The following is a 26,420-nucleotide window of genomic DNA, read 5'->3' as shown; positions in this document are numbered from 1 at the left end:
GAAATTCTGGGGTCGGAGAAACACCCAGCCGGAGGGCAGAAAAAAAGTTGGAAAGTTTAACATCTTCAAATCTCCCATTCCCCTCCATACAACCTTGGAAGTTGCTTCTCAGGTCTCTGTGAGGTAAGTAATGTGTTGAGGTTCTTATCGTCAAGTCTTTCCCAATTGATTCGCCCCATTCCATTGCTCTACGACTTGCTTTCCTTGAAGGAGGGGCACTACATACCCCGCGGAGGTTTTTTATATACTAATTGCTAACACCACCATAGTCGAGACGCTTCTCCAAATATGGCCTCCGAACAATTGCGCATCCTCATTGTCGGCAATGGTGGCCGTGAGCATGCCTACGCCTGGAAGCTCAGCGAGTCCCCTTTGGTCGACATTGTCTATGTCGCTCCCGGAAACGGTGGCACTGGCCTGGGTACCAACAACAAGATTACCAATGCCAATGTAAAGGGTGACGACTACCCCGGCCTTGTGGCTTTCGCACAAAAGCACCAGGTGAACCTCGTGGTGCCAGGCCCCGAGGCACCTCTGGTTGATGGCATCCAGGGTTATTTCAAGGCTGGTGAGTCATGCATGACACTTTTTTCCTTCCATTTTTTCTAGGCAGTCTTTTTTTTTTTTTTTTTTTTTTTGCCCATTGTACCAATTGCTTTGAATTATTCTAACAATGATATTCAAAAACAGTCGGCATTCGATGCTTCGGTCCCTCCAAGGCCGCTGCCCGCATGGAGGGCTCCAAGACCTTCTCCAAGGACTTCATGCAGCGTCACCAGATCCCCACCGCCGAATTCGGAAACTTCTCTGACTACGAGTCCGCACGTCGCTACATCGACTCTGTGTCGCACAATGTGGTGATCAAGGCCGATGGTTTGGCTGGTGGTAAGGGTGTGATCATGCCCACTACCAAGGAGGAGGCCCACAAGGCCTTGAAGGAAATAATGGTGGACCACCAGTTCGGCCAGGCTGGTAACGAGGTCGTGATCGAGGAGTGCTTGGAGGGCGATGAGCTGAGTATCCTTACTTTCAGTGATGGTTATACTATTCGCTCGCTTCCTCCAGCGCAGGACCACAAGCGCATCTTCGATGGAGACCAGGGCCCCAACACCGGTGGCATGGGCTGCTATGCGCCTACGCGCATTGCGCCGAAGGAGGTTGTCGATGAGATTGACCGCACCATTATTCAGCCTTCCGTTGACGGAATGCGAAAGGATGGTATGTTTGATTAAGAGAGGCATTTCCAAAGCATGTTGCTAATCCTGTCTAGGTTTCCCCTTCGTTGGTATCTTGTTCACTGGTCTCATGATGACCAAGAACGGACCTAAGGTCCTTGAATACAATGTCCGCGGTGGAGACCCAGAGACCCAGACTCTGCTACCCCTGCTCAGCAAGGACACCGATCTTGCGCAGATCATGGTGGCCTGTGCTGACCACTGGCTGGACGGTGTTTCGATCAAGATCGAGCCCAACTTCTCCACCACCGTCATTGCTGTGGCTGGCGGCTACCCCAACGCTTACGCCAAGGGCAAGACCATCACTCTGGCCCCCGCGCCTGCTGGAACTCTCATTTTCCACGCTGGCACAACTCTGTCTGGCAACGAGTTGCAGACCTCTGGAGGCCGTGTAATCGCCTCCACGGCCACCGCCCCAACCCTTGAGGAGGCCGTTGCTAAGAGCTACGAGGGCATTAAGACCATCAGCTTTGAGGACATGTTCTACCGCAAGGACATTGCCCACCGCGCGTTCCGCCAGACCGCCAACACCTCGCTCACTTACGCCCAGGCCGGTGTCTCCATCGACGCCGGCAACGAGCTCGTCAACCAGATCAAGAGCTCCGTCCGCCGCACCAAGCGCCCCGGCACTGACGCCGTCATCGGTGGCTTCGGTGGTCTCTTCTCTCTGCCCGCTGCCAACTCCGTCTACCACCCTCACTCGCCAACCCTAATTGGAGCCATTGACGGAGTCGGAACCAAGCTCAAGATCGCCCACTCCGTCGGCATCCACGACACCGTCGGTATCGACCTCGTCGCCATGAACGTCAACGATCTCGTCGTCCAAGGTGCCGAGCCCCTCTTCTTCCTGGACTGCTACTCCTGTGGTCACCTTGACGTCCCCACCGCTGCGGCCTTCGTCACCGGTGTTGCCGAGGGCTGTGTCCAAGCCGGTTGCGCTCTGATCGGCGGTGAGACCGCCGAGATGCCCGGCCTCTTCGTCGACGACTCCTACGACGCCGTCGGTGCCGCCGTCGGCGCTATCAACACCACGGGCGACAACGCTCGTGCCATCCTCCCGCACACAGAAAACATGCGCTCCGGCGATGTCCTTCTCGCCCTTGCCTCCTCCGGCCCCCACTCCAACGGCTACTCTCTCGTCCGGAAGATCGTCGAGCGTGCCGGTCTGAGCTACACCGACACCGCACCTTTCTCCATGCCCGGTCTCGACGCCGGCGTCTCCGTCGGCCGTGCCCTCCTCACCCCTACCCGCATCTACGTCAAGTCCATTCTCAGCGCACTGAACACCCACGGCTCTGCCATTAAGGGTCTTGCCCACATCACCGGCGGTGGTCTTACTGAGAACATTCCCCGCATGCTTCCTGATACCCTCACTGCTCAGGTTGACGTTAGCACCTGGGCCCAGCCTTCTGTCTTCACTTGGCTCCAGCGTGCCGGTAACGTCTCCTCTGTTGAGATGGCCCGTGCCTTCAACTGCGGTGTCGGTATGATCATTGCCGTCGACCCTGCCTCTGAGGCTGCTATCCGTCAGACCTTCGAGGCTGCTGGTGAGTCTGTTTACCGCGTTGGTGAGCTGCGTGCTCGCGCCGAGGGTGAAGAGGGTTGTGTGCTGTCTGGACTTGAGTCTTGGTCTGCGTAATATCTACGATATTAACGTTAAAATTTGATATTGATTGTGATGTTGATTTGATGCATGATGCTTTATATATGGATGGAGAAAATGATTTGCCTGGGTTATCTATCTTATAGATTTTTTTGTTTACTGTTTATTTTTTCTGGTTCTTCGTATTCCGCATCTTTCTTCTCTGCCTGGGACTGCCTATTATAATATTGGCCCTTCGAATTTGTCCTGAACTAACGCCGGTTTTCCTACATGATGCACGAAATTATACATACTGGAAAGAATTCCATTGATCTACATATACACTGGATGTGCGCTGCACTGCTGTACTGCTGAGCTGATACTCTAATTCTTCCAACCGTGGTTTCTCCTACTATATAAACCAGGACACTTCCCATCCTCACAAGGAAGCGGCCTTGAGTGCTCAAGCACAATCACCCTTCACAAGAGATGACAGCGAGTACTGGACCACACACCATGAGGATCGGTTCGGCTCCGTTATCGTCGATGAGGCCCATCGTGTGAAGAAGAAACAAACTGATCCTCCTCTGGTCCATGCCATGTCTTCCAAGTATTACCTTCGCCTCACTCTACTCTTACCTTACTTTCTTTCCGACTCACCTTCACCTTACATCGCTCTCGTTCAAACCTTTCCCTAAGACCTTTCGCAACCCCACCCCCTCCTCACTTGACTTCCTTAACCTCCCTTCTGCTGTCATAAAGCAGTCGCCACTACATTCCTTTCCTTCGGAATTCCCTTTCTTTCGATTGATCAAGCTAAGCTCTATACATATTCAAAAAGTCCGAAATGGATTTCTTGCCTACATTCTCTATAGTTCAGGGAGTATATATCATCCAAAAGGAGCAACAATCACCCATGCAGCAATGCGCTGCTGCGATGCTGGCCAGCTGATTATCGATTGCAATATACATCATCTCAGACCCATTGGGTTTTCTTCCACTGAACCTCGGCTTTTGTGTCTTTGGTCTGGAAGTGCGTGTCTAGCAACTACAGCTCCCACAACTCCTGTGCTGTTGAATAAGGGCATGGTTGGTGACATGAAGTGCTGATTTTACCAGTATGTCGATAGTGGTACTCAAGCCATGTATTTGAATAACTAGAGAATATGGTAAAGAAGATAGGTTTAATACAAGGGCTGAAGCATGATCTTACATCTAGTGGTCCTGAGGACTTGTGGTGGAGTGGAATACAGAATTATATACTCAATGTTGATATATTGTTTCCTACCTATTCCAGTTTGCTCATTTAGTGTCTAGTATATCTATACGAGATGGCTGAATTTATATAGGTCATGATAAAGACCCAATATAAATATGTCAAGACAAATGAAGTTCTCAAAGTCATTAATGCATAGAAGACACCATGATCAAAAAGCGTAGAATCCGTCGACAGCGTTTCCTAGGAGAATACAATAAACCAGTGGAAGATTTTCAAAGTCACGTTAAAACTACGGACATAGTCGGGCAATTTGGTTTTAAGACAAGGGACCTCGAGAAAAGGAAAATCGCAACCTAATCCCTATAACCAACTCCATATACATCCTCGCCCTACAGGTACAGCATTGTCTGCGCAGCGCCATCAACCCGTCCAGGCAAAACAATTAGAGAGGCGGACGGGACAGCGGATTTGAAAGAGGAAAAAAAAAAAAATTGAAGAGGTAAAATGTCTCAAAGCAGAGATGGATGGATAGAGAGATCGAGGTAAAGAGTAAGGTAAAGAGTAACAAAAAGAAAACGACCGACTCTATTCCACTAAAATCGAGATTCCATTTTCAGGCTATCCGCTTGATAATGCGAGTCCAACAACGCTTGCAATCCACCAGTGCCCCCATCCTGCTTTTTGATACACCAGGAAAGTACGAGCGAATACGAGTAGTAAAGTGCTGCAAGAAGCTTAGAAGCACTTGCGGTGAACGATGGAAGGACCGCTCTCGTCGTACTCCTGCTTGGAAATCCACATCTGCTGGAAGGTGGACAGGGAGGCCAGGATGGATCCACCGATCCAGACGGAGTACTTGCGCTCGGGGGGAGCGATGATCTTGACCTTCATGGAAGAAGGAGCAAGAGCAGTGATCTCCTTCTGCATACGGTCGGAGATACCGGGGTACATAGTGGTACCACCAGACTAGAGAGATCTATGTTAGTGGGAGTTTCGTAAAGTTTTATTCCGAAGGCTTTGCTTACCATGACAATGTTGCCGTACAGATCCTTACGGACATCAACATCACACTTCATGATGGAGTTGAAGGTGGTGACGTGGATACCGCCAGATTCAAGGCCAAGAACGTTTGGCTGGAAGAGAGCCTCAGGAGCACGGAAGCGCTCGTTACCAATAGTGATGACCTGTCCATCGGGAAGCTCGTAGGACTTCTCGAGGCTGGAGCTCTGGGAAGCGGTCTGGATCTCCTGCTCGAAGTCGAGAGCGACGTAGCAAAGCTTCTCCTTGATGTCACGGACGATTTCACGCTCGGCAGTGGTGGAGAAAGTGTAACCACGCTCAGCGAGGATCTTCATCAGGTAATCGGTCAAATCACGGCCAGCCATGTCGACACGCGAGATAGCGTGGGGCAGAGAGAAACCCTCGTAGATGGGAACAACGTGGGTGACACCGTCACCGGAGTCCAGAACGATACCAGTGGTACGACCGGAGGCGTACAGGGACAGAACGGCCTGGATGGAGACGTAGAATGCGGGTGCGTTGAAGGTCTCGAACACGATCTGGGTCATCTTCTCACGGTTGGACTTGGGGTTGATGGGAGCTTCGGTCAAGAGAATGGGGTGCTCTTCGGGGGCAACACGGAGCTCGTTGTAGAAGGTGTGGTGCCAGATCTTCTCCATGTCGTCCCAGTTGGTGACAACACCGTGCTCAATGGGATAACGGAGCGTGAGGATACCACGCTTGGACTGTGCCTCATCACCAACGTAGGAGTCCTTCTGACCCATACCAATCATGATACTGCGCGCATGTTAGTATTTTTGGTTGCTTCATTGGGGATCAAATTGGTTGTATTTAGTGTATACGGCCAAAATGACCCAAAAAAAAAGGGGGGGATTATTTACCCATGGTGACGGGGACGACCGACAATAGAGGCTGTTGAATTTTGTCAGTGATTTGATTCTCGGATTCAAGGTTCTTCCCAGCCAAGCAAAAGAGGGGAAGCCATCCGACGCAAGGGTTGGTGGGATGGCCTTTGCAAGGAGGGGTGTCATATTCTGTGGGGTTGAACTTACGGAAGACAGCTCGTGGTGCGTCGTCACCGGCGAAACCGGCCTTACACATACCCGAACTACATCGCAAATCATCAGTATCATAGTTCTTGTAGTCTTCAGAGCGCCATTTGGGAGTTGTGGAGGGAGATGGAAAGCCATTGGGATGGATTCCATCTGCCGTTGTGGCCGATTAGGGGTGGCGAAGACCGCGACCGGGCTGATTTGTCGACCAGGCCCGAACACAAGCCAGAAGCTCCCGGGAAAAAGCATAGCACTTACCCATTGTCGATGACGAGAGCAGCAACTTCTTCTATAATGAGAGATACGGGTTAGTTGTCATTCGCAAATAGGATTCGAAGCTGTGGCAACAGGGGGGGCAGCTTCCGGGGAAGCTGCTGATGTGGCCACATCGAGAACAACATACCCTCCATTGTGACAGATTAAACAAGGAACCTAGGGGAGAAGGAAAAAAAGAAAAAAAAGATGGAATGAGGTTAGAGGGGGGGGATATAGTTGGGATTAGGGGAGAAGGGAAGAAGGAAGAGAGCGAGAGAGAGAAGAGTGGAGAGGGGTTTGTGATGGCTGGGATTGTGCGCTGCCTGAGGCCTTCTATTTTTGACCCCCTCCGATCTACAGGTTTGGATTCTTTCTGATCCTTTTTTATATATAAGTTAATCAGAAGGCAGAACTATTTTCAATTTGAATACGTCCCTTTGATCCCTTCAATCTTGTCTACCTAAAGCATTGCGTGGACATTCTTGAGCCTCCAGACTCTTCTGGGTACCGGGGGGGTCCAATACGTACCATGACCGGGTTAGGCACGTTAGGGCGTCTACTTCAAGGTTGCATTACAATGATTACAATGACCGTGTCAGACATACAGACGACATACAAAAAGGCATACAATTGTAGTCCAAGTGCTTCCCGGTAGGCTCCTGGATTCCCCGTGGCGTGTTCTAAGTATAGGACACAGACCCAGACTTCAGCCCTTGGGGTAGACAGCCGTTCCAAGGTTGTTGGAAGTGGACACGCACACCTAATAATGCGTATAAGGGATAATACGGTCTGAGAGTCTCAGACCGTCACTACCAGAACGATTTATCGCAGGTGGTTACCGCCATTTGCCAGGGCCTAAGAACAACTAAGCCTCTTAGAATGGTGAGGCGGTGAAATACTGCCACGTGACATCTTGGGAACGAAATACGAAGTGTAGACTCTTCTTTTCGATCTGATCATTTATTTACCCCTGATTTTGTCTCCTGTTTTGTGATCTCCTGATTTTACGAATGGGAATATGTCAGCCCATCTTGTCCTTCTTTGTGGCAAGGCTTTCTGCCAATTGACCCCTCCATCGGCAACCAAGTTCTTCGAATATGAACTTTAAGCCCCTTGAACTATATCTTGGCAGAGGCTCGGCTTCGATAACCCGGTTCTAGTACATTCGAAGACTTGATAAACTACCGGAAAACCCCATGCCCGAAGAAAATAGCAACTTAACAACTTGGCTTTAATACTACATCCTTCAAAATGAAAATAACAGAAATGAATTCCTACAAGCGGTGCTTTAGTCGGTTACCTAAATTTTCGAGTCCGAAATGGTTAGGCCCACCAAGTTATCCTGCTGAACGGTTCCAGCAAACTACGAACGAGTTATTGGAAATCACACTCATGCTAGCACTATTCAAACCGCCGAAACTCAACTTGGTGATAACGTTCTTTCAATTCATATTTCAGGTATTGCCATGACGGGACTTTGCTCCAGGTTTCCAGTGACAAACGAACATAGATCAAAGGGTCAACACTCGAATCTGTTCGTAGCTCAACGATGTGGGATGAAAGTTATGGAGTTCTCGGCTTTATGATGTCAAAGTGCTTCAATTGAGACTATCCATACAGTCTATATTGTATCTGTAATCTATGATGACTCCAGGTCAAGGTTTTGACGGTCACATGATCGAACCCGCTGGTCGCCGCGCGAATCACCCAGAGTCGTCCCTCGCCAGGACGTAGATTATGTCAGCGGGCCTTTTTTCCAACTGTAGAAAAGTATTGAAGATCGCGCGACTGTAACAACACTTGTGTGATACATAGTACATCAATTTCTGTCCTGCGACATATACTCTCTTCCTACTCTCTTCTTCGTTAGCCCCCCTCCAAAAACAACACACCCTACGCACCGACAATACAATTACCCCGCCAGCCCACCATGGACCCCGAAATGAACAAGCTCCTCAAATGGAGTGTCGCCAACTCCCAGGCATCTGCAGGCGCCGATGGCGAGGGCAGCGCCCCAAATCTCCCAGCAGCCGCGTCAAGCCTGACCCCGCAAATGGTGAACACGCTCTTTGGCGGCCCCTCCGACGCCGACCTGATGCGGGCGGCGATGGAAGTCGTGCACGACAACGAGTCCGATCTGGAGAACAAGTTGATCGCATTCGACAACTTTGAGCAGATGATTGAGGGGATCGACAATGCGAACAACCTCGTCCCACTCAATCTATGGAAGCCGCTTGTCGAGCTGCTCAAGCACGAGGAGGCCGAGATCAGACGTATGGCCGCTTGGTGTGTTGGAACAGCCGTGCAGAACAACCCCAAGGCACAGGATCAGGTATGAAAAACTCTAATTGATCTACGAAGCATAATAATCAGTAACTAACACATCCGCCAGCTCGTCGACCTAAACGAAATCCCTACTCTCGTCAACCTCGCCACTACAGAATCAAACCCCGCAGCCCGCAAGAAGGCAATCTACGCCATCTCCTCTGCAGTCCGGAACCATCAGCCTGCCCTGGATGCGCTGAACAAGAGCCTCCCAGCAGGTTATCCCACCGACAAGACCGACGCCGCCGACATGGACGGCATTGATACTATCATGGATAAGCTGCGGGCCCACCAGGTAAATGCATCGGCATGAAGGGGGTGAGCGACGACTGGACTGTAAGAGTCAGAATACACAAAGACACAGGGGCAGCAAGATACCCATTGAATGCGAGTCCGTCCCTTGGGACTGGCCCTGTGTGTGCCAAGGGCTGGCACTCACCGTGCGACAAGCAAGGCTGTTAGTACAACTGCGTTGAGCGCTGTGATGACAATGCTAGGCTTTGATGCTGATACATACCGGCAATCATTTGATGTGCGGATACCCGAAATGGTTCTGCATTGGTTCCTGGTTACTTGGTGGCCTTAGGGTTGCATCAGCATGGTTGAACAACCTGTTTTTTGTGGTCTAAGCATATATTTGAATTATACATACCCAGGGACTTTGGTCCCACATTAAATGCAATCACGAGTATCGACTGTCAATCTCAAATCTGTATCTAATTCCGTGCCTATGCTGCCCCATGCGGCCTAAAATTGGACTGCTTTGTTGTTGTAATGGTATATTCCAAAGAATCCAATACATAAATGTACTATACCTTAGCTCATTAATGAGAGACTTCAAGAAAAGCAGAAACAAATTTCCTACAGATTAGAACTCACGTTGCCCCCCTTCCAAGGTTGCTTGATGATATCCATAGATATTCCGGAACAACATTTCTCCACCCAGACATCGTCATTGGACTCCAGCTCTCACCAGCACCATCCCCTCAACCAAGACTCCATCCTCCACAAACCCCAAAATGGACAGCTCAAGCAACCGACTCTTCCGCTTCTCCAAGCCAGAATGGCTGAATAACTCCGCCGTCCGCAATGGCGGAGTCTACGTCGCAGGCGCCCTGGTAAGCATCCGATCCACCCTCCTCCACCTCCACCCGAGACCAGGCTGTCGCGACACCGCAAGCTCAAAGCCTTCAATTCCAAATCCAAATAAAACGGAATTCAATCTCAGATCTACCTCAGAGACATTCCACACACAAATTTCAAAAATTTCTCAGCATCAAAAGCTAACAAAAAACCACCCGTACAATAGTTCGCAGCAGGCTTCTTCTTCCTAATCGACGTCGCTTCATTCTCGCGCAGCCCACGCAACGGCTCAGACGTGCATATCAAATTCGTCGACTGGATCCCCGGTATCTGCTCCGCGCTCGGAATGCTGGTTATCAACTCGATCGAGAAGAGCCGGCTGCAGGCTGATAGCTTTAGTTACAGTGGGAGTGGGGTTGCGTGGAAGGCGAGGTTTGTGCTGTTTTTGGGTTTTGCGTTGCTTGCTGGTGGTTTGGCTGGGAGTGTGGTATGTATATGTTCTTTTTTGCTCCTGCTACTTCCCTGTTGGGGTGGAGACATTGGGGGTGCTTTACTAACTCGATTCCCCATAGACGGTTATGGTTCTCAAGTATCTCATCAAGGATTATCCTATGCAGACGCTTTACTTTGGAATTGCGAATATTGTGGCCAATGGGCTTGTTATGCTTAGGTATGTGTTTTGGCTGATTCGATGTTATTTGGCATAAAGGTGTGCTTGCGTGCTAACAAAGCTATTCCTGATCTAGCTCGATCGTCCTCTGGGTCTCTCAGAACATTGAGGATGACTACACCTACAATTTGGCTCTGTGAGGCAGGCTGCTTCAATCTATTACTCTGTTTGTATTCTACTCGATTTCCTTGCTCTGATGACTTTGTACCGCGATGCATTACGTGCATCCGCATCTTTGGCTGGGATTGGCGCTTTAGCATGAATTCATTTACATTTTATGTTTTGCGTGGTCTCAGTTGGGAATACTTATTATGGCAGGTTCTGAGATGTCTAGGACACAGATATACGAGTAAACAGTAGAAGTAAACATTATCAAGAAAGTATCATTGCAGCTATGCATGAAGAAACAAATGCCCTAAGCAGAACCGCCCCTCGAACACCAAGTCCCATATATGCATTCATGAAATCGTAAAATCACCATCACCCATATTACCCTCAACCTCCTTCAATGCTCCTCGCAGAACAACCTCAATAACTCATCAATACAAGTCATAGCCTTCTCCTTCGCCAACGCCGAAGGCGCCAACCCCGGTGCCTGCTTCAAATACCTGCGGAGCGCAAAAGCAGCAGCCTTGTACGTTGCATGGTACATAGCCTTGAACTCATCATCATCGGCAGTGCTCCCCGGCGCAGGCGTTTCAGCACGCAAAGCCTCCGGCGCGGGCGTAGTTCCCGAGACATCAGCTTCATTCTCCGCACCAGCACCACCTGACGGCTTCCCCGTTGATGTAGAGCGTATGTTCGCACGGTGGAACCCATACAGACGCATACAAGTCAAGATCGTGCGCGTGATGAGATTCTTATTCTCCGCAATTACAGTATCAGGATCCTTAGCCGGCGAGCCAGGCGCAGATACCGGTTTTTCCTCAGAGACCGAGAGAGAGGATGGGCCCTGGGCCTGCGACACCTGCGCTCCACGGCGCGGGGCGGAATCCAAGAACGGGTTCGGTGTTGGTGCGCGCTTTTGCGGATCGGCGTTTAGGGCTGGCGTTGCGCGGCCGCGTACGCTACCTGGGCGATGGAGACCTGCTCCGATGGAGACGGATCTGGAACGATGCGAGACGATCCGGTCGAGGGACGGGAGGGTGGGTCCGTCTTCATCAGGTTCGCGCTTTATACGGAGGGTTTGAAGGTTCTGGGATGATGAGAGAGGTCGTGAGGGTGCCATTAGTTGTGAGACGGCTTCGCCGCCTCGTTGGCGGACGCGGCGGTGGTGTTGTGCGGCTACTTCGAAGAGAGTTGCCACTCTTTTGCGTTTTGGACTCGGGGAGCTTATGTCTGGTAGGAACTCTGCGCAGCGTGGGTTTGCGATGGGTTGATCTGGGTTTGAGGGTGGTGGAGATGGGTAGGCTTGGGCTTGGGTGAGTCGGGATGTTGAGAGTGGCGCGGCGTAGATTCTGAGTTCGTAGGGAGTACGCTGTGGTGTAATGCTTTGATCTGGGATCTCGAAGGGGGATGAATGTGGTGGAGTGGGTGGGCGTGTGCATGATGCTGCGCCGGATAGTATGCCGTAGACTAATAGGCTTGTTGGGGTTGCATTGTCTGATTTAGTGTTGCCTTCGACGGCAACTAGCAGACCGACTGGGCATTGGAAGGATTGCTGGAGTGCTGGGTCTTCTTCATCTAGCCAGAGGGCGCCGGTCAGCTTCCTCTGCAGCCATTTTGATGTCCTCGCGTGGGATGTGTGTAGCTCGAGATTACGACCAGCGCGTGCATGCAGTGGGATGAGTGCTGGGTTAACGAAACTACGGAGACTGAGTTGGGACTCCTTGGATAGCTCGGACTGCCAGTAGGAACCTGGATCAACCAGTCGAATCCCTGGTTAAGTCGTCAGCGAGGAATATGATGCGATACGTGTGTGGTTTACCTTCTAACTTGGAGTCCGAGCTGAGAGGGATGGATCCCGTCCAGACATTCATCTTGTTATCTAAATCCCGGAAAGACCTTTCATGGGTTCAGCATAGTGACATCAATTTGGTATAGTTGTGTTGTTTCCAAACTGATCTGCTGTTATCTCCGAATCTCTGCACACGCGCCGAATCCACGCGCGGTCACGTGGGCAATAAATCAGACTAAATAAATCAGGCAAAATCTTGGAAGGGAATAATTGTGAATAATTTCAAAAGCTAAGTAGAATTGGAAATTTGGATTCCTCATTTCTTCAGAAGAATTCTCTATATCCACTAGGTTATAGTACACCTAGAGTAGCACAGCCAGGTGTTGGCGCCATCGCCATTTAAATTGAGGCACACCCCGCATCAAATCACTCATACATAGCATATCAAGCATACGCTGAAATCAAAAGAAAAAGTAGAAAAAACAGATATCATCATGAAAGCGGGATGCCGCGAGACCCACTGGCCTAGAGTATAGGTATAGTTCTTGGCCACCCCGCGCCTCATCCAGTCTGGGCGATCAGAACTCTTCCTGTTCCTGGAAGAACATTGAGAAGCTAATAATGGTGCCGTAAATCAATAGGCCTCCGAAAATCGACATGATCATTGCTGGGATCTCGATTGCGCCGCTGTGGGCGAGGACGATAGGAAGGGCTAGGGGATAGGTTAGTTGGATAATCATCAATGGCGCAATGATGGGGCAATTAGTATAGACACAGCAGGTTCTAGTTACGAAGAGTCGGCTGGTCGAGCGATGATATGTCCCACAAGAGGGGTTGTTGAACCAACGACGTACCAATGCCAGTAAGAACCAAAAATCCGGTCAGGAACCGTCCAAAGTCCATCGCGGAGTTGCTTGAGCTGTCCATGAAATCATCTGGGTTTGCGCATCGTTGGCAGATCCAGTTGGGAAGCGGCGCAACAACGTAGATGCCGACCACCAGCAGCGGCCAGTACCTGTGCCATAGCGCGGAAGAGAGGATAACGAGGAGGAAACCAATTGCAAGAACCTAGTCAGATGTTAGCAAATATTTAGGATCCAGGAAAGCAGTGGAATGAAACGTACAAAGGAGAGGGCAATGATGGTCTTGAGTCCAGCAGCCATGATTGCGGAGTCGCCGAAAGCCGATCAATGGGATTAAAGGTGGGAGGAGTAGGAGTTGTTGAACTGGGTAGAACTAGGAGACAATATCAAGAGCAGATCAAATATGACAGCCCCATTGGCCGAGTGCAGAAAATCAAAGAAGGACAGTACAGCGACAAGCTGGAGATGAGCTCGAGAATGAGTGACGTTGGCGCCTGAAGGTCACTGGATATTGTTGCCTCAGGCACCAACAGCTCATGCTTCACACCGCGTCACTTTACTGCCTGCCCCAGCTCCCCCATTCTCCCTCCATCACCGGATTATCCCTCGGATTCTTGAGTTACTGTTCCTGAATCTCTATTTATCAACAAGAATCCATTTTCTTTATTTGCTTTGATATCCATTCAACCCTGTCCGTCACGATGTTCAGAAACAATTACGACAACGATGCCGTCACCTTGTAAGACCAGGTCCCCGACCTCCCTCGGATTCATCAGATGCTAACTCGAACGATCCCAGCTCTCCACAGGGTCGGATATTTCAGGTGGAATATGCACAGGAAGCAGTGAAGCAAGGATCCGTGGTTGTGGGATTGGTGAATAAGACACATGCCGTGCTGGTTGGACTCAAGGTTCGCAGACCTACGACAGAAAAAGAACAGACCAAACCGTCAGAACTAACATATGAACACCCTCTAGCGCAACGCAGAAGAGCTCTCCTCGTACCAGAAGAAGATCATCGAGATCGACTCTCACATGGCGATCGCCATCGCCGGCCTCGCATCAGACGCCCGCGTCCTCTCAAACTTCATGAAGCAGCAGTCCCTCGGCTCGAAGATGACCTACGGCCGGCCCATCCCCCTGGACCGAATCGTTGCCCAGATCGGTGACCGCGCGCAGACCAACACCCAGCACTACGGGAAACGGCCGTACGGTGTGGGTCTGTTGGTTGCCGGTGTTGATGAGGCTGGCCCGCACCTGTTCGAGTTCCAGCCCTCCGGGCTGACACACGAGATGGTTGCTTGTGCCATCGGTGCACGTTCGCAGATGGCCCGTACGTATTTGGAGCGAAACCTTGATAAGTTCCAGGACTGCAGTCGTGATGAGCTGATCCAGCATGGATTGAGCGCGCTAAAGGAGACACTGTCTCAGGATAAGGAGCTTACGGTGGAAAATACTTCTGTTGGTGTTGTCGGTGTGACTAATGGCAAGAAGGAGAACTTCAAGCTGTACGAAGGCCAGGACACGGCTGCGCTGCTTGAGGTGCTGGAGCAGCGCGAGTCCGCTGGTGCAGAGGGCGAGACCATGGAGGTTGATTCATAATTGTCTGATTTGGTTTAATGATTCGCATAGACATGAAATCCTGATTATGCTTTGTCTTGTGTTTGCGTCCAATGATCTCAGTTCTTCAATCATCAATTCGTAAGGCTCTTCTAACGAAGTAATTTACTTGTGTATGTATACATGCCTGAAGTTTTCCACTGCCGAAACTCGAACAGACCAGAAACAAACCCCAATCAAACGCAACGACATCTATATACTCGTACCCCATTTGTTTGATGATCAAACTAAGCAGCCTCATTCCTCTCCCCAGTTCAACTGCATCCGCCCATTACTGACCTGATAAGCCAGCAATTTGGGCCAGACCTCAGAAACCTCCCTGGCCTCCGCAAGAATCTCCCCATTACTAGCACTGATATAACCCTCCTTGACAGCATTGCGCACCCAAGCCAACAATCCGTCCCAGTACCCATTGATATTCAATAAAACAACGGCAACCTTATGAATCCCCAACTGATTCCACGTCGTCATCTCCATAACCTCTTCAATAGTTCCAAACCCACCAGCGAGCGAAACAAACCCAGACCCAGGTCCACCTTCAAGGACCTTCTCCGCCATCAGACGCTTGCGCGTATGCATATCGGCGACAATGGTCGTAAGGCCGTATTCCGACTCAGGAATTCCGTGACCATCAAGAGCATCAAAAGAGTTGACAACACGCTCCGCAGCTTTGCCGGGTTTAGCACTGGCCTGGCTCTCCGTGTGCTCGCGCATACCGCCGACTGTTGCGATTTTGACTAGTGCGCGGGGGATGATGCCGTGCACGGCTTTCGGGCCCGAGAGTGAGACCAGTGCGCGCGCTAATTCGCCCATTAGACCGGTTGTGCCGCCGCCGTAGACTAGTTGCACTTTGTGTTTGTGGAATTCTTCGGCGAGGGCTCGGGCTGCTTCCATGTGGACTGGGCTGTTGCCTGGGACGGAGCCGCAGCTGGGGACCCGAGGGGAATTTGTTAGTTCGATGTTTCATAGAAGAATTAGGTATATTGAACATATAGTCCCTGGGGTCACACCCCAGATAGACAACATGGTGTTGTTGTAACCTTGAAAGTGTCTTGGTGGTGGAGGGGTATGACTCACAATACACAGACAACGGCTGGCTTGGTTTCTGAGTCGGCCATTTTGGTGTATAGTTGGGATTTTATAGACAAACAAGAGGTCTTGAAAAAGGTTTGATCAGAGAATGATGAAGAAGAGAGGGAGCCTGACGCAGTAGTGAACCTGAGGCTAAATAGGTGAACCCCCACTCCGATAAGAGATAGCGGAGTATAACGTCAGGCTGTCGGGGCTGTCGGGGCTGACTCCAATTTTGCTCTTCGAAGTAATTTTCTGTGATATAGTTAAATTTACAGATAAGTACCTCAATTTATATTGTACATGGGATCTCGATAGTTTGTTCGTGGAGTTCCGGCCACTCGAGGTTAGAACGACTAGGGAATTCGGACTAGTGTGTACGGCAGGCCTTCATTGTGTAGACAACTGGGCTGTTTACAGGAACATTATTGGTCATTCACAAGAAAAGTCAGCTGCTTATGGGGCCGTTTCATTTCTTTTTGGTCTTCTGTTGAGATATCTTTTTTTTTTTCGCGGCGTAAGAATAGGTTCAATGTATCAAGCAAACTTCGAGTAGACTTCAGCTTCTTTAGAATTTCTTGGTCAAGACCCCCAATGGACTTTCCAACAGGCAGATTTCCATTCTGCTGCTTGAGTTAGTGAATCATTTCCAAAAAGGTTCCAATTGGAGAAACCAAGTCTTGGCTACTATGGCCATGGGGAATAGAGATTTGCATGAGTTCTGTGGGTGGACCTACCCTCGGTGCTTAAAGCGGCAGTATTAGTAGTATCCAAACGCTCGAGATTCACTGTATATAGGTGTCAAGCGGGGGCGATGTAACAACAGACGAAGAAAAAAGCGAGGGTGCGAGAGAAGGGGAAAACACTAGTATTTGTCTAGAGGTAATCCTGACCGCATTTAGTAAACATCACTCCTTCCAGTCCTGGAGGATTCTTGTCAGTTGGCTTGGTCATCTGGAGAACAGTAGCTCTTTCCCAGCTGAAATCCAATTGGTTCGGAATACGGTTCGACTTATGAAACGAGCTTTGTGAATTCAGCGCCAGAACCATTATCGCTTCAAAGGTTATACATAGAGAAGTCCTCTGGCCAGTTTCATGCTTTTTACTGCCTTCGTATATCGTACATATTATAAAGCCCGTTCTGTGATTACTACCGTTTATTCTCCTTTTAGCCCGTTTAGAAGCTGTAATACCGACAGGAAACATATTTAAAAAAAGTCATCTAAAGGCGCTTAAAAAGACATTAACAAAGATATCTAAATACAGCACTTAAAAACCTCGGCGTATTATCTTTAGCTAGATAGGCAAATCAGGTTATTAAAGTCCTACGTCGTTAACGACAGACGCCGTGTTCGCGTGTTCGCGGCTGGCAACTCTTGTTTCATCGTAGCTGGAGTCATGTGGACTCACTTATTCACATTTTTAGAAAGAACAATTTGAATTATTGTCGCACTGAAAAAGAAGTGTAGATTTTAAATGCATTCTATCAATGATTCATCCGACTGAATAATATGTCTCCGAAGTCGAGCGCATGAATTGATAAGCGAAGAGAGTACGATCAATGTAAAGTTGAGAACTCAATGTTAATTTTGAGCCGAACCAATCGGGTATCGAGTTGACTTCCGGGTTTGGCCCCGTTTGATCCGTAGTCGGAAATCAACTAAGTCTCTGATTGGCTGACGGGATACATCTGGCTTTTCTACACGGAGTTCACATAGCTGTAGACTACGTTTCTTCATGAATGATTGTAAACAATGTCGGATATATATCATTGCATCATTGTACGAGAGCGGCCTGGGGGAACTGTTAAATAATTCATCCGACTGTTGAAGTATATATAGCTAACTAGCTAGCAACCACACAAAGTCAATTCAAACCGTGAAGCCAATCATGGGAGACCCAGAGAATGCTCTTAAAGTAAGGCTCCTAGCTAGTTTAACAAGCCAAGAGGGGCAGAAAGTCTAATTGTGCAATCGAAACAGGTCCCCACGGAGAAAGTCCCTTCGATCATTTATCGCCCATCTGGTCGGCCATTGGGTATTATCTATGAGAATGTGACAGTGCTTGGTGCACAATCCGGAGCGGATGGTATTTCGAACTTGCCAGCAATCCTGTTTAAAATTGCGAAGTGGCCATTCTCGAAACTCCTCACGAGAAAAACCGCTGCATCTACTAAGATCATAGAGAATGTATCAGGCGTTCTTTTCCCTGGTGAGACTTTGTTGGTATTGGGCCGGCCAGGGTCGGGCTGCTCAACTGCCTTGAAAGCTATAGCCAACAATCACGAGTCTTTCCAGGACGTGCACGGTATGGTATCCTATGCCGGTCTAGAATCAAAGGAGATGCTTGAAAAGTTTCCTTCAGAGGTCATATATGTGAGCGAAGAGGATATCCATTTCCCAACGCTCAAAGTGAAAGACACACTTGGCTTCGGTCTTCGCCTTCGCAAGCCTGCCTCCGAGCAGAGAGATGATGCCATTTTTGCCGACGAGATGACGGATGCAACATTGTCTGCCATGGGAATGATGCATACAAAAGACACGATCGTGGGTGATGCGTTTATTCGTGGATTGTCGGGAGGTGAGAGAAAACGCATCACTCTGGGGGAGGTTCTTGTTGTTAACTCAGCGTTTGGATCATGGGACAATCCCATCCGTGGTTTGGATAGCTCATCTGCCACCCAATTCTTGCGTACTCTCCGATCTGTATCTAAGAGTTCTGGAATGTCCAACGCCGTATCTATTTATCAGGTCTCGGAGAAAATTTACGAGGAGTGCTTTGACCGGGTCATGGTACTCCATGAAGGTCAAATGATCTTTTATGGGTTAACGTCCGACGCGAAGCAGTATTTTACCGACCTTGGATTTGAGTGTCGTAACAGGCAGACAACCCCCGACTTTTTGACCTCTGTGACCTCGCCAGCCGAGCGATTGATCTGTGAGGACCACCGGGCCTCTTTTGTCCCTCTTACTCCGGTCGAAATGGCACATGCCTTTCGCAACAGCACTCAATATCGGAAACTCTTGGACGAAATGGAAAGATACCGCACCACAGTGGTGCAAGATCAAAATACGATTACTCGATTTGCTCAAAGCGTGGATGAATTGAGATCCAAATGGACTCTTGGAAAAGCGGCCGCCACAACACCATTGTTCAAGCAGGTCTGGGTGACACTGCGTCGCCACTACCAACTGCTTTGGGGCGAGCGTCGAACATTTTACGCGCTTATCGCATTCAACCTGGCCAACGCTCTCATCAACGGTTCTACCTACTACATGGCTCCGAAAGATGCCACTGGCTCTTACGAAAGAAGCTGTGCGTTGTTTTTTTCTTTGATTTATTTTTGTTTGGTGGGCATGGCAGAAACAACAGCCACTGTACAATCGCGCGATGTGCTGCTTAAACAATCAAAGTACGGGTTTCTTCGACCGGTAGCCCTTGTCATTGCGCAAGCTTTAGCGGATATCCCAGTTGCGTTCATTCAATGCCTTCTCTTCGCCTGTTGTTATTATTTCACCATCGGTCTGGTAAAGACAGCCTCTGCCTTCTGGATATTTGTCCTGATCGTCTTTACTTATTATTCCGCTATACAAAGCATGTTTCGAATGCTGGGCGCCTGGTCCCCTAATACATCGATTGCCCTACTTCTAGCTGGTAGTGCGGTTCCCGTCAATCTTCTCTGGTCTGGCTTTTCCCCAACGAGACCGACACAGCTTCGGTGGGGATCCTGGATACGACGGATTGCACCTTCGCCCTGGGCACTCGAAGCGCTGATTGGCAACGAGTTTTCAGGGATTGACCTGACTTGTCCCGAATCCCAGATGGTGCCAACTGGCAGGGGATACGATGACCTGCAATATCAAACCTGCAGGATTATGGGAAGCGAGAAAGGGCATCGATCGGTAACTGGTACTACATACATGTCCTACCAGTTCGCATTCTCTCGTGAGAATTTATGGCGGAATTTTGGTATTCTCTTGGTTCTATGGTTTTTGTACACGTTGTTGGCCGGGTTAGGACTCACCATCATGACCCGGGAAACTAGCGGTTCCCATTCTCGAGTGTTCAAGAAGTCAAAGTCGCCTTCTCTAGCCCGGCATACAACACCGAGTGATGATGTTGAAAGGAACTCCAACACGTCGTCTCATTCGTCAAGCTTTTCGACGGTTCAGACCGATGAAAATGAGCCTATCGGTGAAGTCAGCAGCAAGCCACACGGTTCAGTCTTTTCATTTAAAGATTTAAGCTACTATGTGAACGTCAATGGCGAGGAAAAGCAGTTGCTTCGAAGTATCAGTGGCTATGTCAAGCCTGGCCAGCTAACTGCCCTGATGGGTGCATCTGGTGCGGGCAAAACAACTCTTCTCGACACCCTTGCTCAACGAATTAGCAGTGGACGTGTGGAAGGACAACTGAAAATCAATGGGAAGCCTTTAGGACCCACGTTCCCTCGCTCCTGTGGTTTTGTGATGCAACAAGATGTTCACGAGCCTTTGGCTACCGTTCGCGAAGCGCTTCAGTTTTCCGCTCGTATGAGACAGCCGGCAAACATCCCCGATAGCGAAAAGATGGCATATGTCGAGAATGTCATTAATACCCTGGATATGGAGTCTATCGCAGATGCGCTTATTGGGACGCCTGGTGACGGAAAATTATCTGTGGAAGAACGGAAAAGAATAACCATTGGAGTTGAATTGGCAGCTCGTCCGTCTGCGTTGCTATTTCTTGACGAAGTAAGTTATCCCCTGGAATATCTACTATTGGGCATGAATTCAGTCTCTCTTTGAATTCGTATATGGCACGAACTGACCCATGTGACCTTTTCCCTATAGCCTACATCAGGCCTTGACAGCCAAGCTGCCTTTTCCTTGATTATGTTTCTTCGTCGAGTGGCCCAGCAAGGTATTCCCATCATTTGCACAATTCATCAGCCATCCGGTGTGTTGTTCAATATGTTCGATCGTATCCTTCTTCTTGCGCCTGGCGGACGAACCGTTTTTGCTGGCGAGACGGGTGAAAATTCGGCCAATGTTGTCGAATACTTCCAGAAAAATGGTGCTATGATCGCTGCGAACGATAACCCGGCTGAATTCATCATCTCTTTGGTTTCTTCACAGAATGCTGACTCGCGTCCCTGGTCAGAAATATGGAACCAGTCGGAAGAGCGCAAGACACTCGACGAGGTTGTATCTGAACTTCAAAGTGATGGCAGCCTAGCACATTCTTACCTTGCCGATGATGTCGACACAAACCAGGGTGGATACGCATTACCTCTCTATGCACAAACCCTCGAGGTCACGAAGCGACATTGGATTTCAGTCTGGCGAAATGGGTCTTACAACTTCAGTCGCATTTGGAAAGCCCTCTTCATCGAGATGTTCATCGCGTTTGCATTCTTCAAGACAAAGGACACTCAGCAAGGGCTGCAGAACCATATGGTTGCAATTCTTCTTCTTGCTTGGATTATCCCAGCGTCATGCGCAGATCTCCAGAACGTGTGGTTCGAAAAGTGGGCCATTTTCACAGCCCGCGAGAAGAACGGAATCTACGATTGGAAGGCTCTTGTATCTGCCTGCGTCGCAGTTGAGCTTCCGTGGCAAATTGGCACCTATACCCTCATCTTCTTTGCTACATATTGGACAATCGGGTTCCCCACTACGACAACCGCCACAGGCTACTTCTATTTCATCTGGCTCCTTCTCGCAATTTTCGGCACAACATATAGCCAGCTTCTTGCGGCGCTGTTTCCGAACGCAACAATGAGTGGTCACGCAAACTCACTGATTTGGTGCATTTTAATGGTTTTTTCCGGAGTTCTGACCCCCAAAGCTTATATGAATGACTTCTACCGTCCTTGGTTGTTTTGGGTGGATCCCATGCGATACTTTTTTGGTGGAAGTGTCTCAAGTGCCTTGCATGGCCTCCGTGTGGATTGTGGCCCTGATGAGTTCGTCAAGTTCGATCCTCCCCCCGGCCAGACATGCGGGGAATACGCGGCTCGCTTTATCAGTCAAAGTGCAGGATATCTCATGAATGAGTCTTCCTCGGCAAACTGCCAGTACTGTCAGTACTCAGTGGGTGATGACTATCTAGAAACTCTGAACTTCCACTACTCGGACAAGTGGCGGGACTGGGCAGTCTTTTTGGGGTTCTGCATCACTAATATTGCCCTACTGTACATCGTCATGTGGTGGAATAAGGGAAGACTGCAGCGCCGTGTCTGAGACACCCCCGTACGATCTACAATTACTTCGCTACGTGATAAGTCATGGGAAAAAGTCATGCTGAGAATGGAGATTGTGGTTGGAATGATGCAGACAAGTAATACTTGGCAGCGTCTTGGGGTTTAGGGGGTTTTGTCAAATACTATGGTTGAATACATGCATATATAGTTAGATATAGGGTATTTTAGAAAATTATGTGACCGCTAATTGGCGAGTCACACATAAAAGTGCATAATATGCTTAGTTAGATAGTTCGTTGAAATTCTCGTTATGCGACACCATACATTATCGTACTGCCAGGTTTCTGTACTCCCTACGTAGTTATATAGAAAAGTCCTCTGCATAGTTTACGTTTTTTTAGTGCCTTTGTGTACATCAAAAAGACCATATAAAAAGACTATCTGAAAAACATTTGAAAAGAACACGTAAAACCGCGTTAGTATATTCTTACATAAACGTCCCTAATATCATTTGAGACATGGATGGATCGAATTATTATGTAGTCTTATGGAGGCCGTATGAGTCGCCAACTATGCTTGTCTGAGAAAGACATTGACAAAAGACAATATAGATAGACTATAACCAGTCCTAGGAAGATACAGAGATCCTATGGTTTCCCGATCTAATTGTATTCCTATTCAAATCAATACTTTTACCAAATTCGTATTCTTCAGCAGAATGGGCATTTTCAATTCAGATTTTCGGGGATACCGAAATCGAAGAAATTGCCATTTAACCAATACGACAAGCAACTCATGCCGGAAATATCAGCAGATACCAGGTCATTTGTATTTGAAGTAAGTCCTTCTGCATGTGAAGTCATTTGGGTCATATGCGCGTCAAAGTTGAGGGAATGTTCAACATCACCAGCCAGGTTTTGGTCGTTGATTGGCTCTGAATTGAAGCTGTGAATCCGGAGCGTCAGTATGCAATGTGAAAGGGGCAACATGGAAGGTGGAGATAACACACTTTAGCCAGGGAAATTCATCAATCATCGTATGATCAAAACGAATATCACTATTTGATAACATCAAGGCATCCTTGGCGCATTTCATGACATCCAGGCTCAGTGCCTTACCAGTGGTAGGTCCGACATGATCCATTTTGTCTAGACAATGTATGACATGCTCAACGTGACTGAAAATGTCCTTGGCGTAGGTAGATGTTACGCTCGGCTCGACGACTTTGTAGAGCAGTGTAACAGATGCGGACATGATGAAGCTCGCAACTGAAGCGTCATTTTGGATAACTTGGATGCGAGTGAAGATGGCCTGATGAGCCAAATCAACGATGCATTTGGCCGAGGAAATGGCGGTGTCGATTGACTTTTGTAGACTCGGCATGTTAGTAGATGGCTCTCCCGAGTGAGTGTGCAACGTTGTAAGGACGAGAGCTGGTCGATGCATCATCAATTTTGTCAAATGATAAGTGAGGCCGAGGTGTGTCCTCTGGATTTCCTGCCAGTCTTTACCAATAGTGCGATTGGAATCATGGAACTGAAGATATCCAGGTAGATGCCCTAAAATGGCGTTCAACGCTTCATCACATGTGTTGATAGTCTCTGCTGTCTTGACGGAATATCCGTCCGCTGAGACGCTGGCGAGAGAGAAAATATCGGTGGACACGGTCTCTACTATTCTCCCAATTTCCGCCATTGCTCGGATGAATGCACAGTTTCTAGTGGGTGCGGTTATGTCCAAGGAATCTTCATTCTGTGAGACGTGATCAAGGAGGGGCGAATCTTCGAGGTGGGCAACATCGATATGTCTGTCCGAGATGCTGGATGGGCGTCCGGTAAAAAAAGCCGACATCCTTTCGTGTGAATACACCGCCCAGAAGGTTGTGCGGAGACGATGCATGGATAGACTGCTGCCATTGGCGACCTGGCCCCGATTGAGACCAAGGGTAAGAACACTACGAGCTGCGTGGCCCATATACAAATACACATCGTTCGGTCTCATAGAATGTAATGCATACATTGCCTGAAAATGCCGGATCATACACCTGATCAGTACATATCCATTATTATCGCAGAGTACGGGAAGATAGAACCAACCTTTAGCAACAAGAAATGCGTGCCTTTGAGACTCGATTCCTGGAAGAGAGCACCGTAGTTGTTCGAGTTCGCCCAGAGATACTCAGCCCATTTGTCCAGATAATCCGCAGCACGCTCGGAGCTTCGAGGTGATACTTTAGCCCCAAGTGCTAAGACCATGAATAAAACATCTCTGGCTCTGCCCGCCTTTCCCGGAGTGGGCGCCTCCCAGACACTGTCCCACAGCTGGATAATCTCCGAATGATTAAGTAACGGGATCTGGGGGTGAATGATATGAAAGAAAGAGTCGATGAAGCCACATCCTGTTTCTCTGGGCAAACACGCGTTACTGACCGGGTCCGAAAATGGAGAGAATTCGCCTCCGCAGGCAAATAAGAAATGATGTATGCCCCATTTCTCTAATCCATCCGGAACAGGGCCGTTCTGTTGATCAAGTAGCGTTTCACGTGTGCGCGACTTCAGCCGCTGATATATCCTCTGAATGAAGCATATATGAGACGAGGGCCCTAGATTTCAGACAAGTTAGTAGAATATCCCACAAGGACCAGTCTATAGCTAATTTGATACCGTAGAACTGGAAAGATCCGGTTTTCGTGTTGGACACTCCAATTCCCGCTCGAAGTTCTCGCTGCATCTTTAACATTTCAGAGACATGTTGGAGTTGTGGAGTCAAAGCACTGGCATCTGAAAATGGGCCATGTGAGCTGGAAGACGTGGTTTTCACGCTAGTTTGGTGGGTCGGAGCTGATGAGGTCAAAGGAAATCTCTTTCTCGAAGGCCGACGATCGTACTGGCGATAAATGCAAGAACTGATATTGCGCTCTATACATGCACCACAAGGCTGGTCGCCGTCACATTTGACTTTTCTACGCCGGCATAGTTCACAGGCACGATTAACGCGGTTACTATTGGCCGATACGGCTGCCCAGGTTGGGCTGAGTCAATGTTTTCGGCCAGATACGGTAAAGCGAACTCTCTTTGCAAGGCAGCATACTTACATTGATCTACCACCATCTGATTGAAAGAGTCAAGCTAATTTCTTCGCACAATAAACAGACGGTGAACATCTATCAAAATTTTGCTTAGAGATATAGAGACGATGAACTACTTATATATATCAAATGACGTCACATGATTAGCTTACTGACAAATCCATTCTACGCTCACGTGAAGACCCCTAGAGATATCGCGAGGGCTAATACCCTATCCCTTGACCTCTGGGTTGCAAAGCCGATTTTTGCGGTTGTGGTATATTTTTGGCTCTCCACCAAGACGGGGGGAGCGAGCTGCTCTAGTAATTGGCACGGAGATCTCTCCGAACTCGTCATATCCCGGATACCAGTGCGAGCATCCATAGGTGTGCATTTCAACACCGTATGTATGTCTGATTCTATATATACTGGTGAGAGGTAGGTCACGCAACCTCTTTCGTTTGCTCTCAGAGTATATATATTGTCACCTTTGTAGATAAATCCTCTTCTCTCCATGCACCTACGGAACTCCTTCTAGGGTCTTCTTGTTCCCAGTATATCTTGATATCTATATTTTCTGTTATAATTGATAGATCAGTGAAGAGTGAGAACATGAAGCTATTCAAGTGCAGAAGGTGGGTGGTATAGAAACCAGAAGGGTGAATGTGAATGCCCGATAGTCTTCTTCGCGAACAATCACTCACAGCCCATGCAATATGTGACAGGTATTTTCAACATGCCTTCTTCGTAGGTCTCCGACTGGCCCGATAGACTGGTTCCGAATCCCTTATCCCTTTGTTTTGGCATGCAAATGCTGTGGCTCCTTCTGCCTCTCATCCTTCTTGTTCCTGCCACTTTCAATACCTCTACACTGGTAGCAGGGCATATCCGTTCATAATACGATGATTCGAACGTGGAAATTGTAAAGATGCTTTCTTCCTTGTTCCAACTTCCTCGTGCCCCTAACCTCGAAAATAGCCCCCTAAGGACCTACTCGCGGAAGGCATCAACGTTCACAAGTTCCATGTAACCGTGGAATACATTGGTGTCGGTGCCTATACCCTTTTCTTGGTATTATCAAATCGTGCTCTATTCCAATGCAGAGCCCACGAAGACAGTAATCGAATATATTGGGATCAATTTGTTTATAAGGCCCGGAGACACACTTTCTTAATCTCGATACTCGTCTTTCTATTTTTCGATATTCCTCCCTCTCCCTTCTTTCCTCTTGACGCCTCTATATCGAATACTCTCGTATGTTTTGCTTAGTGATGGAGA

The 26,420-nt window shown here is 48.7% G+C and overlaps 10 protein-coding genes across 10 annotated transcripts; 5 read left to right on the top strand and 5 right to left on the bottom strand.

The window, feature by feature from the left end:
* Positions 1-288: 288 nt before the first annotated feature.
* On the top strand, positions 289-2,874 carry ade1 (bifunctional aminoimidazole ribotide synthase/glycinamide ribotide synthase; the record flags this gene model as incomplete). The annotated part of the gene is made up of 3 exons (XM_056899535.1): positions 289-568; positions 691-1,218; positions 1,271-2,874. 3 exons carry the CDS (start codon positions 289-291, stop codon positions 2,872-2,874), a joined length of 2,412 nt encoding a protein of 803 aa, XP_056751611.1.
* Positions 2,875-4,771: 1,897 nt separating this feature from the next.
* act1 (actin) lies at positions 4,772-6,518 on the bottom strand (the record flags this gene model as incomplete). Its single annotated transcript, XM_056899534.1, has 6 exons — positions 4,772-5,002; positions 5,062-5,833; positions 5,938-5,968; positions 6,109-6,164; positions 6,367-6,397; positions 6,512-6,518. The coding sequence occupies 6 exons, from the start codon at positions 6,516-6,518 to the stop codon at positions 4,772-4,774; spliced, it is 1,128 nt and encodes a 375-aa protein (XP_056751610.1).
* A 1,775-nt stretch (positions 6,519-8,293) lies between these two features.
* Positions 8,294-9,001, top strand: fes1 (Hsp70 nucleotide exchange factor FES1; the record flags this gene model as incomplete). The annotated part of the gene is made up of 2 exons (XM_056899533.1): positions 8,294-8,695; positions 8,756-9,001. The coding sequence occupies 2 exons, from the start codon at positions 8,294-8,296 to the stop codon at positions 8,999-9,001; spliced, it is 648 nt and encodes a 215-aa protein (XP_056751609.1).
* Positions 9,002-9,707: 706 nt separating this feature from the next.
* On the top strand, positions 9,708-10,581 carry N7537_008477 (UPF0220 family protein; the record flags this gene model as incomplete). The annotated part of the gene is made up of 4 exons (XM_056899532.1): positions 9,708-9,806; positions 9,998-10,258; positions 10,344-10,441; positions 10,518-10,581. 4 exons carry the CDS (start codon positions 9,708-9,710, stop codon positions 10,579-10,581), a joined length of 522 nt encoding a protein of 173 aa, XP_056751608.1.
* A 365-nt stretch (positions 10,582-10,946) lies between these two features.
* N7537_008476 (uncharacterized protein) lies at positions 10,947-12,420 on the bottom strand (the record flags this gene model as incomplete). Its single annotated transcript, XM_056899531.1, has 2 exons — positions 10,947-12,319; positions 12,369-12,420. The coding sequence occupies 2 exons, from the start codon at positions 12,418-12,420 to the stop codon at positions 10,947-10,949; spliced, it is 1,425 nt and encodes a 474-aa protein (XP_056751607.1).
* A 421-nt stretch (positions 12,421-12,841) lies between these two features.
* N7537_008475 (Vps55 family protein) lies at positions 12,842-13,570 on the bottom strand. Its single transcript, XM_056899530.1, has 3 exons — positions 13,463-13,570; positions 13,193-13,406; positions 12,842-13,050 (listed from the first exon to the last, which is right to left on the bottom strand). Exons 1-3 carry the CDS (start codon positions 13,499-13,501, stop codon positions 12,917-12,919), a joined length of 387 nt encoding a protein of 128 aa, XP_056751606.1. The 5' UTR covers positions 13,502-13,570; the 3' UTR covers positions 12,842-12,916.
* Positions 13,571-13,902: 332 nt separating this feature from the next.
* On the top strand, positions 13,903-14,802 carry pre5 (proteasome core particle subunit alpha 6; the record flags this gene model as incomplete). The annotated part of the gene is made up of 3 exons (XM_056899529.1): positions 13,903-13,940; positions 14,000-14,111; positions 14,179-14,802. The coding sequence occupies 3 exons, from the start codon at positions 13,903-13,905 to the stop codon at positions 14,800-14,802; spliced, it is 774 nt and encodes a 257-aa protein (XP_056751605.1).
* A 255-nt stretch (positions 14,803-15,057) lies between these two features.
* On the bottom strand, positions 15,058-15,944 carry N7537_008473 (LOG family protein; the record flags this gene model as incomplete). The annotated part of the gene is made up of 2 exons (XM_056899528.1): positions 15,898-15,944; positions 15,058-15,748 (listed from the first exon to the last, which is right to left on the bottom strand). The coding sequence occupies exons 1-2, from the start codon at positions 15,936-15,938 to the stop codon at positions 15,058-15,060; spliced, it is 732 nt and encodes a 243-aa protein (XP_056751604.1). The 5' UTR covers positions 15,939-15,944.
* Positions 15,945-17,825: 1,881 nt separating this feature from the next.
* N7537_008472 (uncharacterized protein) lies at positions 17,826-22,115 on the top strand (the record flags this gene model as incomplete). Its single annotated transcript, XM_056899527.1, has 2 exons — positions 17,826-20,624; positions 20,724-22,115. Coding segments are annotated over 2 exons (4,191 nt in total), but the record flags the coding sequence as incomplete, so codon positions are not given.
* Positions 22,116-22,978: 863 nt separating this feature from the next.
* On the bottom strand, positions 22,979-25,105 carry N7537_008471 (uncharacterized protein; the record flags this gene model as incomplete). The annotated part of the gene is made up of 3 exons (XM_056899526.1): positions 22,979-24,097; positions 24,172-24,677; positions 24,739-25,105. Coding segments are annotated over 3 exons (1,992 nt in total), but the record flags the coding sequence as incomplete, so codon positions are not given.
* Between the last annotated feature and the right edge of the window lie 1,315 nt (positions 25,106-26,420).

This window comes from Penicillium hordei, assembly GCF_028827395.1.
Source record: "Penicillium hordei strain IBT 12815 chromosome Unknown utg000004l_segment0_segment0, whole genome shotgun sequence".
Lineage (NCBI taxonomy): Eukaryota > Fungi > Ascomycota > Eurotiomycetes > Eurotiales > Aspergillaceae > Penicillium > Penicillium hordei.
Note: the sequence above shows the minus strand (reverse complement) of the source record. Positions and strands in the feature narration are given on the sequence as shown.

What these genes read in the sequence shown, in the direction of transcription:
- N7537_008475 (XM_056899530.1), bottom strand. Translation starts at nt 13,501, where the DNA reads ATGGCTGCTGGACTCAAGACCATCATTGCCCTCTCCTTT. An exon ending in CCATCATTGCCCTCTCCTTT is followed by an intron (nt 13,407 to 13,462) that starts GTACGTTTCATT and finishes ACATCTGACTAG; the next exon opens with GTTCTTGCAATTGGTTTCCT. An exon ending in TTTGGTTCTTACTGGCATTG is followed by an intron (nt 13,051 to 13,192) that starts GTACGTCGTTGG and finishes CCTATCCCCTAG; the next exon opens with CCCTTCCTATCGTCCTCGCC.